The sequence below is a fragment of the Oncorhynchus mykiss genome, chromosome 8 (assembly GCF_057628025.1).
Source record: "Oncorhynchus mykiss isolate SJ-2025 chromosome 8, ASM5762802v1, whole genome shotgun sequence".
In the NCBI taxonomy this organism is placed as follows: Eukaryota; Metazoa; Chordata; class Actinopteri; order Salmoniformes; family Salmonidae; genus Oncorhynchus; species Oncorhynchus mykiss.
In genome coordinates this window covers 21,675,199-21,693,891 of record NC_143029.1, presented here as the reverse complement: position 1 = coordinate 21,693,891, position 18,693 = coordinate 21,675,199, and the positions used below count along the sequence as shown (strand labels likewise).

The 18,693-nt window shown below is 44.8% G+C and overlaps 1 protein-coding gene across 18 annotated transcripts in view; it reads right to left on the bottom strand.

Annotated features, from left to right (window-relative positions):
* The window catches only part of LOC110529583 (protein FAM184A), a 110,708-nt gene that overhangs the window by 13,656 nt on the left and 78,359 nt on the right, over window positions 1–18,693 (bottom strand). For all 18 annotated transcript variants that reach the window (XM_036985007.2, XM_036985012.2, XM_036985010.2 and 15 more), the window contains 3 exons: window positions 17,682–17,894; window positions 14,018–14,171; window positions 13,487–13,614 (listed from right to left, as the gene is read on the bottom strand). In XM_036985007.2, coding sequence (XP_036840902.1) covers window positions 13,487–13,614; window positions 14,018–14,171; window positions 17,682–17,894 — 495 coding nt within the window. The remainder of the gene's footprint in view (window positions 1–13,486; window positions 13,615–14,017; window positions 14,172–17,681; window positions 17,895–18,693) is intronic.

Genomic DNA, 18,693 nt, shown 5'->3' with positions numbered 1-18,693 from the left:
GCACTGAGATGCAGTGCATCTCACCGCGCAACTCGCAACTCCCACCGCGCAACTCGGGAGTCATCTCCTGACTATTAGCTCAAACACGGCTGCTCCGGTCTGGTCCAGTCAATTGTACTGAAAACATATCGGAAAACATTCCCTAGAATACATGTCAATTGTTCAGTATGTAATAGGGACAACGCTGCCATCTGAATCTAGACAACTCTAGGCTATTATCACTCTCTTTCCCAAAGTTACGTAACAGTTAACTCACCAGGCTGATATATGAAATATATAATCTCCTTTTGCCCAGCTAGAAATACATGTAACTACCTGATTTTACTGGAGCTAGAAGTAAAGCCAGGGTGTAGATGTATCATGCTTTGCTTGGCTCAAGGGTCATTTTCCACTTCGGCAACGGCACCTCTTTTAGAAGTCTCTCCCTCTCTAAAAGAGACAGCAGCATACCGTCAAGCCAAACACTGGTATTATAAAGTTAATGGCTCTTGTGTAATCATATTACAATCTGCATGTATTAACTTTGAATTCCTGCAAATATAATTTCATGCCAGCGGATTATTGTGAAAACAGTAATCTAGTTATTCGTGTGTGGGCCACTGCAGGGGGCAGGTTTAAGGGCACTGGCTCTCTCTCCTCCATAGAAGATCGTTTCTCCATCCTCTGCTTAACAGACATTCACTGTGACATTTCTGCTGCCTTCCAATCTCCCCAGTGGATACCTGTTTGGCTTGGAGGCAAACATGATTGACATGTCTCTGCATGGTTGGGTTGTGGATTTCCACAAGGACAGGTAGAGAGGCAGACATTGCCAGCAGTGGAGAACAGAGTTAAAAGGCTAAACATCAGTGTGGGAGAAGGAAGTTTGTAGCTAGGTTGTAATTGGCGCTTGACCCTATATTTGTGTAGGCTGCGGCTGGTTAGGAAAGTGTGTGTGTGTTTGTGTCCATTCATGTGAATGTGTGTGCACGCAGGTGTGTGCGTATCCATGTGTGTGTGGGGGCTTTGGAGTGAGACAGTGGTGACAGCTCTATTAGCAGAACTGAGACTCACAGTGAGGACACACGCTGCCTGAGGGCAAGTCTAAAAACCACGGACTCTGTCAAGATGACACTATAGAATAGCAATATTCATTGTCCATACATAGATGGGAATTCTGTTGGAGAGCAAATTCTATGGTGTAACCATTCGAGCAGCACTCCTCAAAATCAGCCCCTTCTGTGGGTGGAACTATTCCAGGTCAAAGGAAGCATCAAAGCATTTGGATAAAATATCACAGGAACAAAATAGCAGTTTTTAAAAGCTTCTTCTGAGGGACTGGTGGGAAGTTGGTAGATGGAGTTCCCACCTCCAATAATCACCACATTTGATCTCTTATCTTGAAAAATGAAAAATGTCATTTCTGTGGCTGGCTGATAGTTATTTTGACAGTAATGTGAATGGAGATGGGTAGAGGGAAGCAGCATTCCCCAAGTGAGAATGGCTTTCACTTCAGCAGTAATACATTGATGAACATCTTTGAGGAAAACATGATGATTATTAGAAAGCAAATTACGGACTCCTCTTTAAATCTGTGTATTCCTTCAAAGCTCAGTTGTCCTGAGTCTGCACAACTCTGCCAGGACCTAGGATCAAGAGAGACACTCAAGTGTTTTAGTATTATATCTCTTGACACAATGATGAAAATAATCATGGCCTCTAAACCTTCAAGCTGCATACTGGACCCTATTCCAACTAAACTACTGAAAGAGCTGCTTCCTGTGCTTGGCCCTCCTATGTTGAACATAATAAACGGCTCTCTATCCACCGGATGTGTACCTAACTCCCTAAAAGTGGCAGTAATAAAGCCTCTCTTGAAAAAGCCAAACCTTGACCCAGAAAATATAAAAAACTAAATCGGCCTATATCGAATCTTACATTCTTCTCAAAAATCAAACATTTTAGAAAAGGCTGTTGCGCAGCGACTCACTGCCTTCCTGAAGACAAACAATGTATACAAAATGCTTCAGTCTGGTTTTAGACCCCATCGTAGCACTGAGATTGCACTTGTGAAGGTGGTAAATTACCTTTTAGTGGCATCAGACTGAGGCTCTGCATCTGTCCTCGTGCTCCTAGACCTTAGTGCTGCTTTTGATACCATCGATCACCACATTCTTTTGGAGAGATTGGAAACCCAAATTGGTCTACACGGACAAGTTCTGGCCTGGTTTAGATCTTATCTGTCGGAAAGATATCAGTTTGTCTCTGTGAATGGTTTGTCCTCTGACAAATCAACTGTAAATTTCGGTGTTCCTCAAGGTTCCGTTTTAGGACCACTATTGTTTTCACTATATATTTTACCTCTTGGGGATGTTATTCGAAAACATAATGTTAACTTTCACTGCTATGCGGATGACACACAGCTCTACATTTCAATGAAACATGGTGAAGCCCTAAAATTGCTTTTAAACTCGGACAAAACAGAGATGCTTGTTCTAGGTCCCAAGAAACAAAGAGATCTTCTGTTGAATCTGACAATTAATCTTAATGGTTGTACAGTCGTCTCAAATAAAACTGTGAAGGAGCTCGGCGTTACTCTGGACCCTGATCTCTCTTTTGACGAACATATCAAGACTGTTTCAAGGACAGCTTTTTTCCATCTACGTAACATTGCAAAAATCAGAAACTTTCTGTCCAAAAATGATACCGAAAAATGTATCCATTTTAGAATGCTAGAATCCTGACTAGAACCAAAAAAATGTATCATATTACTCCACTGCTAGCCTCCCTACACTGGCTTCCTGTCAAGGCAAGGGCTGATTTCAAGGTTTTACTGCTAACCTACAAAGCATTACATGGGCTTGCTCCTACCTATCTCTCTGATTTGGTCCTGCCGTACATACCTACACGTACGCTACGGTCACAAGACGCAGGCCTCCTAATTGTCCCTAGAATTTCTAAGCAAACAGCTGGAGGCAGGGCTTTCTCCTATTGAGCTCCATTTTTATGGAATGGTCTGCCTACCCATGTGAGAGACGCAAACTCGGCCTCAACCTTTAAGTCTTTACTGAAGACTCATCTCTTCAGTGGGTCATATGATTGAGTGTAGTCTGGCCCAGGAGTGTGAAGGTGAACGGAAAGGCTCTGAAGCAACGAACCGCCCTTGCTGTCTCTGCCTGGCCGGTTCCCCTCTTTCCACTGGGATTCTCTGCCTCTAACCCTATTACAAGGGCTGAGTCACTGGCTTACTGGTGCTCTTTCATGCCGTCCCTAGGAGGGGTGCGTCACTTGAGTGGGTTGAGTCACTGATGTGATCTTCCTGTCTGGGTTGGCGCCCCCCCTTGGGTTGTGCCGTGGCGGAGATCTTTGTAGGCTATACTCGGCCTTGTCTCAGGATGGTAAGTTGGTGGTTGAAGATATTCCTCTAGTGGTGTAGGGGCTGTGCTTTGGCAAAGTGGGTGGGGTTATATCCTTCCTGTTTGGCCCTGTCCGGGGGTATCATCGGATGGGGCCACAGTGTCTCCTGACCCCTCGTCTCAGCCTCCAGTATTTATGCTGCAGTAGTTTATGTGTCGGGGGGCTAGGGTCAGTTTGTTATATCTGGAGTACTTCTCCTGTCTTATCCGGTGTCCTGTGTGAATTTAAGTATGCTCTCTCTAATTCTCTCTTTCTTTCTCTCTCTCGGAGGACCTGAGCACTAGGACCATGCCTCAGGACTACCTGGCATGATGACTCCTTGCTGTCCCCAGTCCACCTGGCCATGCTGCTGCTCCAGTTTAAACTGTTCTGCCTGCGGCTATGGAATCCTGACCTGTTCACCGGACGTGCTACCTGTCCCAGACCTATTATTTGACCATGCAGGTCATTTATGAACATTTGAACATCTTGGCCATGTTCTGTTATAATCTCCACCCGGCACAGCCAGAAGAGGCCACCCCTCATAGCCTGGTTCCTCTCAAGGTTTCTTCCTAGGTTTTGGCCTTTCTAGGGAGTTTTTCCTAGCCAACGTGCTTCAACACCTGCATTGCTTGCTGTTTGGGGTTTTAGGCTGGGTTTCTGTACAGCACTTTGAGATATCAGCTGATGTACGAAGGGCTATATAAATACATTTGATTTGATTTAGAGGGCACAGTACAGTGGTCTGGGAATAGACAGGTCTCAGCGAGGAGCTGATTAGAAGACAAGTCTACTCTCTGAGCCCCAGCTCCCCTCTCTCTCTCTTCTATCCCTGCTTCCACAGGACTGTCTGTCTCTATAGTTTCAGAGCAGGGTGATCAAAAGGCCAGAGGAAGGTGATCACAAGCCCTAGGACCAGACAAAATGTTTCCTTCAGCCTCCAGAAATGAGGAGATCAAGTATACAGTACCTGTAGTTTGAATTAAAATCATTCCCAATACTGCTACATACAGAGCTTCATTTGATCACTGAGAAGGCAGATGACCATCTTGATTTGCAGAAATTCACTGAAAACCCAACCCAACTTTATATGAATAGTATTGCGCTTCTCATGCAGCCTACTTTTGGCCAGCTAATAGCCTAACCACTGATCAAGCAACACTATGAACTAAAATGTTCAAATCCTGTTGCTGCAGGATTATTTTGCTGTGACGATAGGTCAAATTAAGATCCCAAATCTGTAGCAGTTCTATTGATCCCTATATTAGAGATGACAGGAGCGCACCTCCCCCAATCCTTACCATCTGCCCATTCATCTGGGAAAATAGAGGCATTTATCACAGTTTGCAAACAGGCCGCGGCCCATCTTCCCTGTGAAAAATAGGTTCACTGCGGATGAGTAGCCATTAGCAATGCTTCAATTGTTGGAGATTCACTGAGCATAAAGAGCTGTGTGGGATTTCATTAAGACGGGTCTCATTGTTTTGAGGAATCAGTGTGAGAAGATTAGACATCAGATACAAAAAACATTAGGAAATATGGCACAGACCACTCCATACACATGTTCGCATGCACGCACACACATACACATGTTCGCATGCACGCACACACATACACATGTTCGCATGCACGCACACACATACACATGTTCGCATGCACGCACACACATACACGTTCGCATGCACGCACACACATATACATGTTCGCATGCACGCACACACATACACATGTTCGCACACACATACACATGTTCGCATGCACGCACACACACACGTACGCAAGCACACACACACACACACACATGTACGCAAGCACACACGCAAACACACACACACGCACACACACACACACATATATACACATACACACGCACAGAGAGAGAGAGAGACAAGATGAACCAGGGGAGTATAGAAAATAAACATTCTTCAGAGCCATTTGTCTGTCAGAAGCTGAGCTTTCATCTGTGGGGACAGCTGATCACTATCCCCAGCAAATGTAATTATCCACACCGCAGACCAGTCCTGCTAATCTCATTAAACGAGCCAGCACCGTCCATCTCTCAGGGGTCCACAATTAAAGCTAAGGCAACACAGCGCTCAACGCGGGCCCTGCGGCCACGCCAAACGTTCCATGGCTCAGCACAGGGAGTTCTTTCTTAGAAACCATTCTCTGTCTCCCAGAAAGAGGACGAGCAACACTTTGTACCTCTCTTCAGATGGCCCCATCTCTTTACTGTCTGCCAGGGCTGCTGGGCTAGTGGGGCTGTTCAAAGGAAAACAACATGCTCGGTGTTGCTAAGGCTCTTTGATTAAAGCGCTGAAGGTACATGTTCATTCTAAAGATCAGAGCTTTACCATTTACTGGGTAAAAACACAACACATGTCCATAAAAGGTAACAACAGCCGTACAGTCTGGGAGACAACTGGCTGCTGTGATTAGGATATCTGTATAATTAAAGATAAGTCGATGTATGGTTAGTATAGGCATAATGCATTTAAATGATTAAGAGTCCCACCCACCCGGGAGGGAGGGATGGCTCAGCGGCTAGTAAATCAAACAGTCATATGGGACATAGAGAGAGAGACAGGGGTGTGTCCTGACATATCTGACTACTGAACACACAGACAGTCGAAGCAGAGGGAGCGAGGGGTCTTAGGGGAAGGTTGTTGTTTTGGTTGAGAAACCACCAGGAAGCCTGTTTATCCCATGTGAGTTGTCTGAGGTATTGTGTGTACTGTGGTGACTGGATATGGCAGTTACAGTATATAGGAGATGGGAACAGACCACAAAGCAGGTCATACACGTCCCATGGTAGGGATGGGCATTTGACATTGTTTTACTGTTAGAGGACTCGAATCGAGAGAGAATTTTTTTTACATTTTACAACAGGCCCACACTCAAAAAACATATGTGCGCATTTATTGATAGGTGTATGCCAACAGTCCGAAACAATGCCTAATTTACCATAACCATTACAGATAACAAATCCTAATATACAGTGCCTTGCGAAAGTATTCGGCCCCCTTGAACTTTGCGACCTTTTGCCACATTTCAGGCTTCAAACATAAAGATATAAAACTGTATTTTTTTGTGAAGAATCAACAACAAGTGGGACACAATCATGAAGTGGAACGACATTTATTGGATATTTCAAACTTTTTTAACAAATCAAAAACTGAAAAATTGGGCGTGCAAAATTATTCAGCCCCTTTACTCTCAGTGCAGCAAACTCTCTCCAGAAGTTCAGTAAGGATCTCTGAATGATCCAATGTTGACCTAAATGACTAATGATGATAAATACAATCCACCTGTGTGTAATCAAGTCTCCGTATAAATGCACCTGCACTGTGACAGTCTCAGAGGTCCGTTAAAAGCGCAGAGAGCATCATGAAGAACAAGGAACACACCAGGCAGGTCCAGAGATACTGTTGTGAAGAAGTTTAAAGCCGGATTTGGATACAAAAAGATTTACCAAGCTTTAAACATCCCAAGGAGCACTGTGCAAGCGATAATATTGAAATGGAAGGAGTATCAGACCACTGCAAATCTACCAAGACCTGGCCGTCCCTCTAAGCTTTCAGCTCATACAAGGAGAAGACTGATCAGAGATGCAGCCAAGAGGCCCATGATCACTCTGGATAAACTGCAGAGATCTACAGCTGAGGTGGGAGACTCTGTCCATAGGACAACAATCAGTCGTATATTGCCCAAATCTGGCCTTTATGGAAGAGTGGCAAGAAGAAAGCCATTTCTTAAAGATATCCATAAAAAGTGTTGTTTAAAGTTTGCCACAAGCCACCTGGGAGACACACCAAACATGTGGAAGAAGGTGCTCTGGTCAGATGAAACCAAAATTGAACTTTTTGGCAACAATGCAAAACGTTATGTTTGGCGTAAAAGCAACACAGCTGAACACACCATCCCCACTGTCAAACATGGTGGTGGCAGCATCATGGTTTGGGCCTGCTTTTCTTCAGCAGGGACAGGGAAGATGGTTAAAATTGATGGGAAGATGGATGGAGCCAAATACAGGACCATTCTGGAAGAAAACCTGATGGAGTCTGCAAAAGACCTGAGACTGGGACGGAGATTTGTCTTCCAACAAGACAATGATCCAAAACATAAAGAAAAATCTACAATGGAATGGTTCAAAAATAAACATATCCAGGTGTTAGAATGGCCAAGTCAAAGTCCAGACCTGAATCCAATCGAGAATCTGTGGAAAGAACTGAAAACTGCTGTTCACAAATGCTCTCCATCCAACCTCACTGAGCTCGAGCTGTTTTGCAAGCAGGAATGGGAAAAAATTTCAGTCTCTCGATGTGCAAAACTGATAGAGACATACCCCAAGCGACTTACAGCTGTAATCGCAGCAAAAGGTGGCGCTACAAAGTATTAACTTAAGGGGGCTGAATAATTTTGCACGCCCAATTTTTAAGTTTTTGATTTGTTAAAAAAGTTTGAAATATCCAATAAATGTCGTTCCACTTCATGATTGTGTCCCACTTGTTGTTGATTCTTCACAAAAAAATACAGTTTTATATCTTTATGTTTGAAGCCTGAAATGTGGCAAAAGGTCGCAAAGATCAAGGGAGCCGAATACTTTCGCAAGGCACTGTATATATATATATATATATATATATTCAGTCAATAAAAAGTAAGTGACAACCGAAACATCAACTGGTTATATTATCTCGTGGAACACAATCCTCAAAAAGGCAGTAAACTCAGCAGTTGCACTTGCTTGTAGAAGCCTGGTTGTGCAATGGCAAAGCCTTGTTTTGTTACTTTAGCAGACATTTTCAGGGTTACAAACCAAAATCGGTCATCTTTTGATATATACAAACGTTCAATTTAGTTTATTTTGCCTGTTCTTTGGAATTTTATTCCATATTGAACACTGCATGATGATGAATTACTGCAATGCTCTACTCTCCAGCTACCCGGATAAAGCACTAAATAAACTTCAAATAGTGCTAAATACAGCTGCTAGAATCTTGACTAGAACCCCAAAATGTGATCATATTACTCCAGTGCCAGCCTCTGGCTTCCTGTTAAGGCTAGATCTGATTTCAAGGTTTTACTGCTAACCTACAAAGCATTACATGGACTTGCTCCTACCCATCTCTCCGATTAGGTCCTGCCGTATGCTACGGTCACAAGACGCAAGCCTCCTTATTGTCCCTATCTCCTATAGAGCTCAATTTTTATAGAATGGTCTGCCTATCCATGTGAGAGACGCAGACTCGTTCTCGATATTAAAGTCTTTACTGAAGACTCATCTCTTCAGTTGGTCCTATGATTGAGTGTAGTCTGGCCCATGGGTGCAATGGTGAACGGCAAGGCACTGGAGTGACGAACCACCCTTGCTGTCTCTGCCTGGCTGGCTCCCCTCTCTCCACTGGGATTCTCTGCCTCTGACCCCATTACGGAGGCTGAGTCACTGGCTTACTAGCGCTCTCCCATGCAGTCCCTAAGATGGGTGTGTCATTGACGTGATCTTCCTGTCCGGTTTTGCGCCCCCCCCCAGGCTTGTGCGGTGGAGGTGATCTTCGTGGGCTAAACTCAGCCGTTGTCTGAGGGTAGTAAGTTGGTAGTCTGTTGATATCCCTCTAGTGGTGTGGGGTTATATCTTGCCTAGTTGGCCCTATCCGGGCATATCATTGGATGGGGCCACAGTGTCCTCCGACCCCCCCTGTCAAGTCTCCAGTATCTATGCTGCAATAGTCTATGTGCCGGGCAGCTAGGGTGAGTCTTTCCTATCTGGTGTCCTGTGTGAACTTAAGTATCCCTCAAAGCTCCCTCAAATGAATCAATGAATCAATCAATATCTCTCTCTCGGAAAAGTGGTCGAGGTTTTGCTCGCTTGAGGTAGAGTATCTCATGATAAGCTGTAGACCACACTATCTACCAAGAGAGTTTCCATCTATATTCTTCATAGCTGTCTATTTACCACCACAAACCGATGTTGGCACTAAGACCACACTCAATGAGCTGTATACGGCCATAAGCCAACAGGAAAACGCTCATCATGAGGCGCCGCTCCTAGTGAATGGGGACTTTAATGCAGGGAAACTTAAATCTGTTTAACCAAACTTATACCAGCATGTTAAATAAGCAACCAGAGGGGGGGAAAAAAACTCTAGACCACCTTTACTCCACACATAGAAACGGGTACAAAGCTCTCCCTCGCCCTCCATTTGGCAAATCTGACCATAATTCTATCCTCCTGATTCCTGCTTACAGGCAAAAACTAAAGCAGGAAGCACCAGTGACTCGGTCAATAAAAAAGTGGTCAGATGAAACAGATAAGCTACAGGACTGTTTTGCTAGCACAGACTGGAATATGTTCCGCGATTCTTCCAATGACATTGGAAGAAAAACATCCTATGGCGTTCTGCATTAGCATCGAACAGCCCCCGTGATATGCAGCTGTTCAGGGAAGCTAGAAACCATTATACACAGGCAGTTAGAAAAGCCAAGGCTAGCTTTTTCAAGCAGAAATTTGTTTCCTGCAACACTAACTCAAAAAAGTTCTGGGACACTGTAAAGTCCATGGAGAATAAGAACACCTCCTCCCAGCTGCCCACTGCACTGAAGATAGGAAACACTGTCACCACTGATAAATCCACTATAATTGAGAATTTCAATAAGCATTTTTCTACGGCTGGCCATGCTTTCCACCTGGCTACTCCTACCCTGGTCAACAGCACTGCACCCCCACAGCAACTCGCCCAAGCCTTCCCCATTTCTTCTTCTCACAAATCCAGTCAGCTGATGTTCTGAAAGAGCTGCAAAATCTGGACCCCTACAAATCAGCCGGGCTAGACAATCTGGACCCTTTCTTTCTAAAATGATCTGCCGAAATTGTTGCCACCCCTATTACTAGCCTGTTCAACCTCTCTTTCTGTCTGAGATTCCCAAAGACTGGAAAGCAGCTGCGGTCATCCCCCTCTTCAAAGGGGGACACACTCTTGACTCAAACTGCTACAGACCTATATCTATCCTACCCTGCCTTTCTAAGGTCTTCGAAAGCCAAGTCAACAAACAGATTACCGACCATTTCAAATCTCACCATACCTTCTCTGCTATGCAATCTGGTTTCAGAGCTGGTCATGGGTGCACCTCAGCCACGCTCATGGTCCTAAACGATATCTTAACCGCCATCGATAAGAAACATTACTGTGCAGCCGTATTCATTGATCTGGCCAAGGCTTTCGACTCTGTCAATCACCACATCCTCATCGGCAGACTCGACAGCCTTGGTTTCTCAAATGATTGCCTCGTCTGGTTCACCAACTACTTCTCTGATAGAGTTCAGTGTGTCAAATCGGAGGGTCTGCTGTCCGACTGCCACTGTCAAGGAGTGGCATTCTTACCCGGGAGATTATAAGAAATCCAATATGCCCTCCGACGAACCATCAAACAGGCAAAGCATGAATACAGGACTAAGATTGAATCGTACTACACCAGCTCCGACACTCGTCGGATGTTGCAGTGCTTGCAAACTATTACAGATGGCAAAAGGAACCACAGCCGCGAGCTGCCCAGTGACACGAGCTTACCAGACGAGCTAAATTACTTCTATGCTCACTTCGAGGCAAATAACACTGAAACGTACATGAGAGCATCAGCTGTTCCAGATGACTGTGTGATCATGCTCTCCGCAGTCAATGTGAGTAAGTCCTTTAAACAGGTCAACATTCACAAGACCGCAGGGCCAGACGGATTACCAGGACGTGTACTCCGAGCATGCGCTGATCAAATGGCAAGTGTCTCCACTGACATATTCAACCTATTCCTGTCGGAGTCTGTAATAGAAACATGTTTCAAGCAGACCACCATAGTCTCTGTGCCCAATAACATTAAGGTAACCTGCCTAAATGTCTACTGACCCGTAGCACTCACGTCTGTAGCCATGAAGTGCTTTGAAAGTCTGGTCATGGCTCACATCAACATCATCATCCCAGAAACCCTAGATCCAATTTGCATACTGCCCCAACAGATCCACAGATGATGCAATCTCGATTGTACTCCACACTGCCCTTTCACACCTGGACAAAAGGAACACCTATGTGAGAATGTTATTCATTGACTAAAGCTCAATGTTCAACACCATAGTGCCCTCAAAGCTCATCACTAAGCTAAGGACCCTGGGACTAAACACCTCCCTCTGCAACTGGATCCTGGACAGGCCACCCCCCCAGGTGGTAAGGGCAGGTAACAACACATCCGCCACGCTGATCCTCAATACGGGGCCCCTCAGGGGTGCGTGCTCAGTCCCCTCCTGTATTCCTTGTTCACAAATCACTGCATGGCCAGGCACGACTCCAACACCATTATTAAGTTTGCCGATGACACAACGGCCTTATCACCGACAACGACGAGACAGCCTCGTGGTGAGACCTGGCCGTGTGGTGCCAGGACAACAACCTCTCCTTCAGCGTGATCAAGACAAAGGAGATCATTTTGGACTACAGGAAATTGAGGACCGAGCACGCCCCCCATTCTCATTGACGGGGCTGCAATGGAGCCTGGTTGAGAGCTTCAAGTTCCTTGGTGTCCACATCGCCAAGAAACTAACATGGTCCAAGCACACCAAGACAGTCGTGAAGCAGGCACGACAAAACCTATTCCCCCTCAGGAGACTGAAAAGATTTGGAATGGTCCTCAGATCTTCAAAAGTTTATACAGTTGCACCATCGAGAGCATCCTGACTGGTTGCATCACCGCCAGGTATGGTAACTGCTCGGCCTCTGACCGCAAGGCACTACAGAGGGTAGTGCATACGGCCCAGTACATCACTGGGGCCAAGCATCCTGCCATCCAGGACCTCTATACCAGGCGGTGTCAGAGGAAGGCCCTAAAAATGGTCAAAGACTCCAGCCACCCTAGTCATAGACAGTTCTCTCCGCTACCACAGGGCAAGCGGTACTGGAGCACCAAGTCTAGGTCCAAAAGGCTTCTTAAAAGCCATAAGACTCCTGAATATCTAATCAAATGGCTACCCAGACTATTTGCATTGCCCCCACTGTGGAAAGTGAACCTGCTCGCACTGCAGTAGGTACCCTGGCTCGTATCTTCTTTTATTTGGCAGGTAGAACTTGTATTTGCCTTGTAACCTTGCTGTAGGCTGACTAGCGTAGGAGTAGGTCCCCTCAGAAACAGCTGTGTGCCTGGTCCTGAACATCTGGCTCTGCCATGGCGATGAGAGAGGACCCAGGGCATTAGACTTAATTAGAGTGATTTATGCCTGAGATGAAGAGCCCGTTGACAGGAGTTGGACCGGCTCAGAGTGCTGTTATTATGGGAGGTAAACCTACTGCTCTCTAACAGACACATCAGCCTTCCCCCGTGCGCATTACCATCTTTTAAACTGCACATACTGTAATCTGGGTGTGGCAAAGCTATTGGTTATGTACAATAGGCAATAGTTAAGATCTTTGTTTCTGTGAATAGCGCATGTGTTAGTGTTATAAAGCACCCAGATATGTTGCAGAAAGTCGAGGAATCGGGAGCAAATGGAGGATGTATTGAGCATTTTAAAATACCCTTTCTCTGTGGAGTGTGTGTGTTTGTCTGTCTGTGTGTGGGAGCGAGGGAGGCCGTCACTTGTTCTCTCTCTAGGAGGCCAGAACCCCAGGTTCCAACCCACTGATTACTCTTGCTCAAGCTGTATCCAACAAGCCACACAGCTATTCAGATGTGTGAATATACAAGCAACAGAAGCCAGAGTGGAGAAGAGAAAAAAGGGCTGTTGCCAAGGGAGATATTTCTCTTCTATGGCCATTTTTGCTAAATCATTTCAGTCTGCACAATAAAAGGCACAGAAGGATTATCTAGATTTTTTTTACTATTTCTCCCTTTTTTAATATCATTATCTATCCTCATTCATTGAGCTAATGTCTAACCTCATCGTTAAGCCACTATACAAAATTGCCTGCTGTTAAAGGCGATTACAATACCAACATATTTTTTTACAATGCTGTTGTTCATGGCCAATATCCAATAATACTGTAGTACAAACTAATGCTGGCCCATCCATATTGTTTCCATTATCTCTGTTAACTAAGTGATATGTGGAATGCCAGTAAGTCCCGGTGACTCTGACCTGTGTCCGGCTGTTCTCCAGGGCGTTCTCCAGCTCCAGTTTAGCTGCAGCCGTCTCCTGTTGGTGGGTCTGCCGTAGATGTTCTATGGCCGAGGCATGGAGGTGGTTCAGCTCAGAGCGCAGAGAGGCTAGGAACCAAAGAGATAGAGAGACAGACAGGGTCCTTAGGGAGCTCGCCTCTAGCTAATTAAAACACATTCATCACACAGTACATCTCCTGCTTCTAATAAGCTATGTGATGGAATATCCAGCGTTGCCTTGATTCCTAAAGGGAGGAGTGTCAGGCTGTGTTTAGCAAGACTAGCTTCCAATGGCTTTTTCTAAAGGCTACAACCAAGTCTGCTATTTACCTAGAATGGTCCTTCACTACATATTGCCTTTCTCTCTCTCAAGGTCCTTACCCAACATGGCCTTCGTTGTTAGGGCTTCCGATGTGGCCCCAACGTCTGCTGGGCCCTTAACCCAGTGTGAGACCCGGAGAGACCCGGAGAACCATTCCCCCATCAGACCCTAACCCAGCATGGCTCTTACCCAGCATGGCCTTGCCCTCGTCCTCCAGCTCGAAGCGTAGAGTCTGCAGCTCCTGCTCTGACTGCTGTTTGAGCGTCTCAATGCTGTGTCTGTGAGCCTCTCTCACAGACTGGAGCTCTATGTGGTGCTGCTGCCGCAGACGATGCTCCAGCTTCTACAAACACGCACACGCGAGTTCAGAGGTCAGGAGGGACACACACAGGTTAGGACAAGGACAAACTAATGACATACAAATCATTGTATATAATGTTGGCAATGGTTAATGAAAAAAAATAATCATTATTTTCATCGCTAGAAGGGAAAGTCTGAAACATATATGAAGAGTTCAGATGGTGAAGAGAAAGATCAGTTTGGGAGAATCTTGCAACAGCATCAGTTCAACTCAACCTATATGTTGCTGTTGGACTAAGTGTAGTTCAGTAACAAAAAGGCTGAAAGGTACTCAGGCAGTGGCATGTTCTAAACATTATTCCTGATCACTATGGAATTATATTACAATTAATTAGCACTTAAGCATATCATCAGCAGCTTGTTAGGGCTTTTGGAAGGTTTTCCAGCAACAGCAAGCAAAACAGCACACAATACGCCACTCAAAACTCAATTAAGTAGACACAGAGCCGTTAACATGGCAAGGATAAGGTCACAGCTCCATAAAGTAACACTAGACACCTGGTACTTGTCAAACCTCATGAATACACCTTTCATATCACACTACAATCACCAATCATGGGAGGGAGAGAGGAAGGGAGGGGGTAGACAAAGAAAGAGACAAAGAAAGAGAGTAGAGAGAGTAGAGAGAGACAGAGAGACAGGGGCCACAACACCAGATTGATAGGGATAAAACACGATTTAGATGGAAATGGAAAGATAACAGTGCCTTTCAATCAACATATGACTTGTATAATATTAAATCAAATAGGTAGGCCTTACAAAGTAAACAAGAATAAATCAGCTGAGGCATGATGTTCTTAGCAATTATGTTTGTTGAATACTATATCCAACAGTTAGTGGTTGAGCCACATCACTGTGTGTGTCGGCACAGTGTCCTTGTGGAGAAGTAAAAGGTTAGGTCATGTCAGTATCATTCTAATGGCCGTCAGGGGGGACATTCTGTGGCTAGGCAGCAAGGCCTCTAATAGGCTACTGCTGGGAGAGTTCAGTAGAAAGCAATGTTCCTAACCTCAGTGGGGGAAGAACCCCGTAGCGACAGCAGCCCTTTTAGAATAGATAACAAGCTAAAGTCTCCCATCACCACAAACAAAGTTCCAGATCAAACCATGTACTGTAGAAACATGGGAGTTAGAGGGAATGGCTATGTTGGTATCTCAGTAACAAGGCTTATTTCAATGCCTATTTGTCAGAGTCTATGTAGTGTAGTATCTAGATGGTAATTGTTAGGCTGGTGGTCCTTGGGCCGTGTTTGTGTTTGTGTTTTAGCTAATTCCTAAGTGTGTTTGTTCATGTATTGGTTGACAATGGTATGGGACAAGGCTAGTAAATGATCTATATATTTTCTCTCAGGTCCAAAGCCCTGGGTCTGTTAGGTCTGTGCGCAGTCTCATTCATGCAGTTGATACTGTCTGCAGCCTGTGCACAAATTGAAAATAAAATTGAACGGAGAAAAAAACGATAGTTTGCGAGAATCCCAAGAGACACCGTATTGTGTGTTCATACCTAGAACTAGGGGATTTACAGGAAATGTTTTACTGTGAAAAAGTAGAGATCTAGATTGGATGTTAAAATTAGCATTTTATTAGTTATTGTATAACAGAGTTTGTGATGCAAATAGATACAATCAGGGGATGTGTATTCCTCCTGCAGGCAAGGAGAAACTGAATTTGTCCCTAATGCCTCAAACAAGACAGTTCTGTTTGCTTTACTACACTCTAAATGACTTTCTCCTCATAAAACATGTCTAGAACAAACTAAACCCAAATACATTTATCCCCGCAAAAGGTTATAAGAAACAACTTTGAGTCAACCTAGCGTCTTTTTAAGAGAGAACAGCTATTGAGATAAATGTGTTCCTAGGGGAGGTTTGTGAGCTATGTTCTTTCATTAGCAGACAGGAAAGACTTTTCGTCCCATTCAATCTCCGATGACTCATAGGTCTTATACTTCTAATCCAATCTGTGGCTGGAGAGGTGAGACAGAATGCTCAGGGACAATGTGTCAGCTTTGCATAACGCCTGCATGACCCCTTAACATAAACTTCAACCGAGGGTTTTAGAATCTCAAACGAAGCCTCTGAGTAAGGTTAAATGCATTTCAAAACGGCCTTGTTGAGTGCAGAAAAACCCATTTGTTCCCTTTTCTTTGGAAAGAAAAGATTCCGTGTTTGAAAATGTGAATGTCGTTATATTTTTCAGAAGTCTATTTTCACGTATTGGGTATTTTCTGGATTAATAAATAAGTTCTGATTCATACTTCAACCATGATTATGAAATGCCCAGATCAGTACTGAAATGTCAGTGTTTTAGGGTACAGTCAGTAAGTCTTATATGTAAAGACGGAGAACTGGGCATATCTGTTCTGCCACAAAATGGTACCCGCTCTTTGGCTATCCAGTATTAATTGTTTTGCGAGGAGGAAATGCAGCTTGCTCCAGCTGAGATTGTGCCACAGTGAACCCTGCACCCAGATGCATTTACTTAGTAAACACCAGTGAATAAATGAACAGATCCAATCGTCTTCCTGACAAAGACCTACACAGTTAACCCATGCATGAGCCTGACTGACAATCTGCCTTTCAAGCATGAACCCACATTCATGACCCGTGCTGATCGATATAGCTCCATCTTGCTACATAACTCTCATGTCCTATAAAGAGCTCTATGAGCAGAGGGCTGATTTTTAAAGAGTTGGAACTGAGCATGAAGTTACTGGCTTATGGACCCAAGTGTATTTCCCCCGGCTGTGCTGACAACAAACTCATCACCATCTGAATTACTATTACACAGATGCCACGCCAGATTCCCAAAACATTCCCATAATATTACATTACTGCACCACATTACTCATATTTAAAACCCTGGGACAATATTAGATGTGTTGCATCGTAATTCCATCAAATACTATGCTGATGTAGCCTTTTCGTTTTGAAGGGTGAAGAATTGAAAAATAGTGTGTGTCCCAGACAGCAATCAGGGTCAGGTCCAAATCACTGATCCGCTCAGGAGTCAACCCCTTCACGTCTCTGGTAATGTTGATGGACTCACTGTTGTAAAACTTCATCTGGCCACGTCACCAGTAAATCTTCACCGTCTCTCCTCATTCTGTGTACCTGACTGATATCCAGTCTTACTGACACATCAGAGCCTATACTGGCCCATAATGCCTCATTTCTAATCTAGTGCTCTAAAGCCACCAGATGGGAGCCTTCACACTGGCAGTGATTCTAACCACTTGTAAGCTGAAAGAGTTCATATGTAAAAGGGAAGAGGGTTGGGCACCCTGTAGAGCAGAGTCGCAATGTGCATGTCAATGGGCATAAAGTACAAATTATACAGATAAGAGGTAGTGATGTCACAGGGACAGAGGGAATGTCATGGCTAGATCCCCCAGTAGACAAAAGGGGTTGGGCTTGGTGGTGATCGGGTTGGTCTGATGGTCAGGACATTTACTATGACCGGAGACTTTGTAGACAGACCGGTAGGGGCCTCACCTTGAGGTCGTGCTGGCGGGTCTCCTCCAGGTCCTGCATGGCGCAGCAGTGGGCCTCCTGTAGGCTGTGCTCCCTGCGCTGGTGTTCCAGCTGCAGCTCCTGGAGCTGCTGGCTCAAGTGCTCCCGCTCCTGGCTGAACTGGGCCTGGAGCTGCTGCAGGGAGGTCTGCGACTGAGACAACTGCATCTCCAGACTCTGCTTCAGCAACGAGATCTGATGAGGGGGAGGGAAGTAAAGGGAGAGAGAGCGAGAGAGAGAAGGACGAGAGAGAGATAAAGTGATGGGAGAGAGAGAAAGAGAGGGAATAGAGAAGAACAGATTTTAGATCAGATTGTCTGTGTGTTATTAGTATTTCTCTTACAGATAGCTGTTTGTCTGTAAACTTCCTTAACATATGCCTATTTTGTTAACAACAAAAACAGATATACATTTTTACCGGCAGTTATGACCTGAAGCAACACAACATTACATTTTTGTTAAAGGGTGCAACAAAATGACATTTTCCATTACGCCCTCAAAATCGTTCTTTCAAAATGGTAGGCCTGGAGCAACTTTGGCTGCTTTGCAACCTTTGGTGACGTCCAATCAGTACTGTATTGTACGTGTGATCAACATGACAGCTCAGTCATCCCACATGAATCAGCCATGGCTTCATTAGTACTTAGTATTATTACTGTGAATAATGAGACTGACTGGGCCCAGAGCAGGAGAGGAGTTTATGGGAAGAAGAGAACCACGGTGGTGACACCTCCATAAGTCACCCTGACTCTGCTGCTAGCTACCAGGAAGAATCTGGAGCAAAGCCTTTGAGAATGGAATCTCTGTCTGAATGCCCTCCTTCTCCCCACATGCATTGATTTCCAGCATCTGCGTAATGAAACATTTGGACAACAAACAGTACGAAGTGCATAGTACATTATCAAGCCAGAGGCAGATCAAAGACAAACTGTTATAATGCAGTGAGTGTATTTAGTTTGTCTCTGGGCAGCAGAGGACACAGTGATACGGTGGG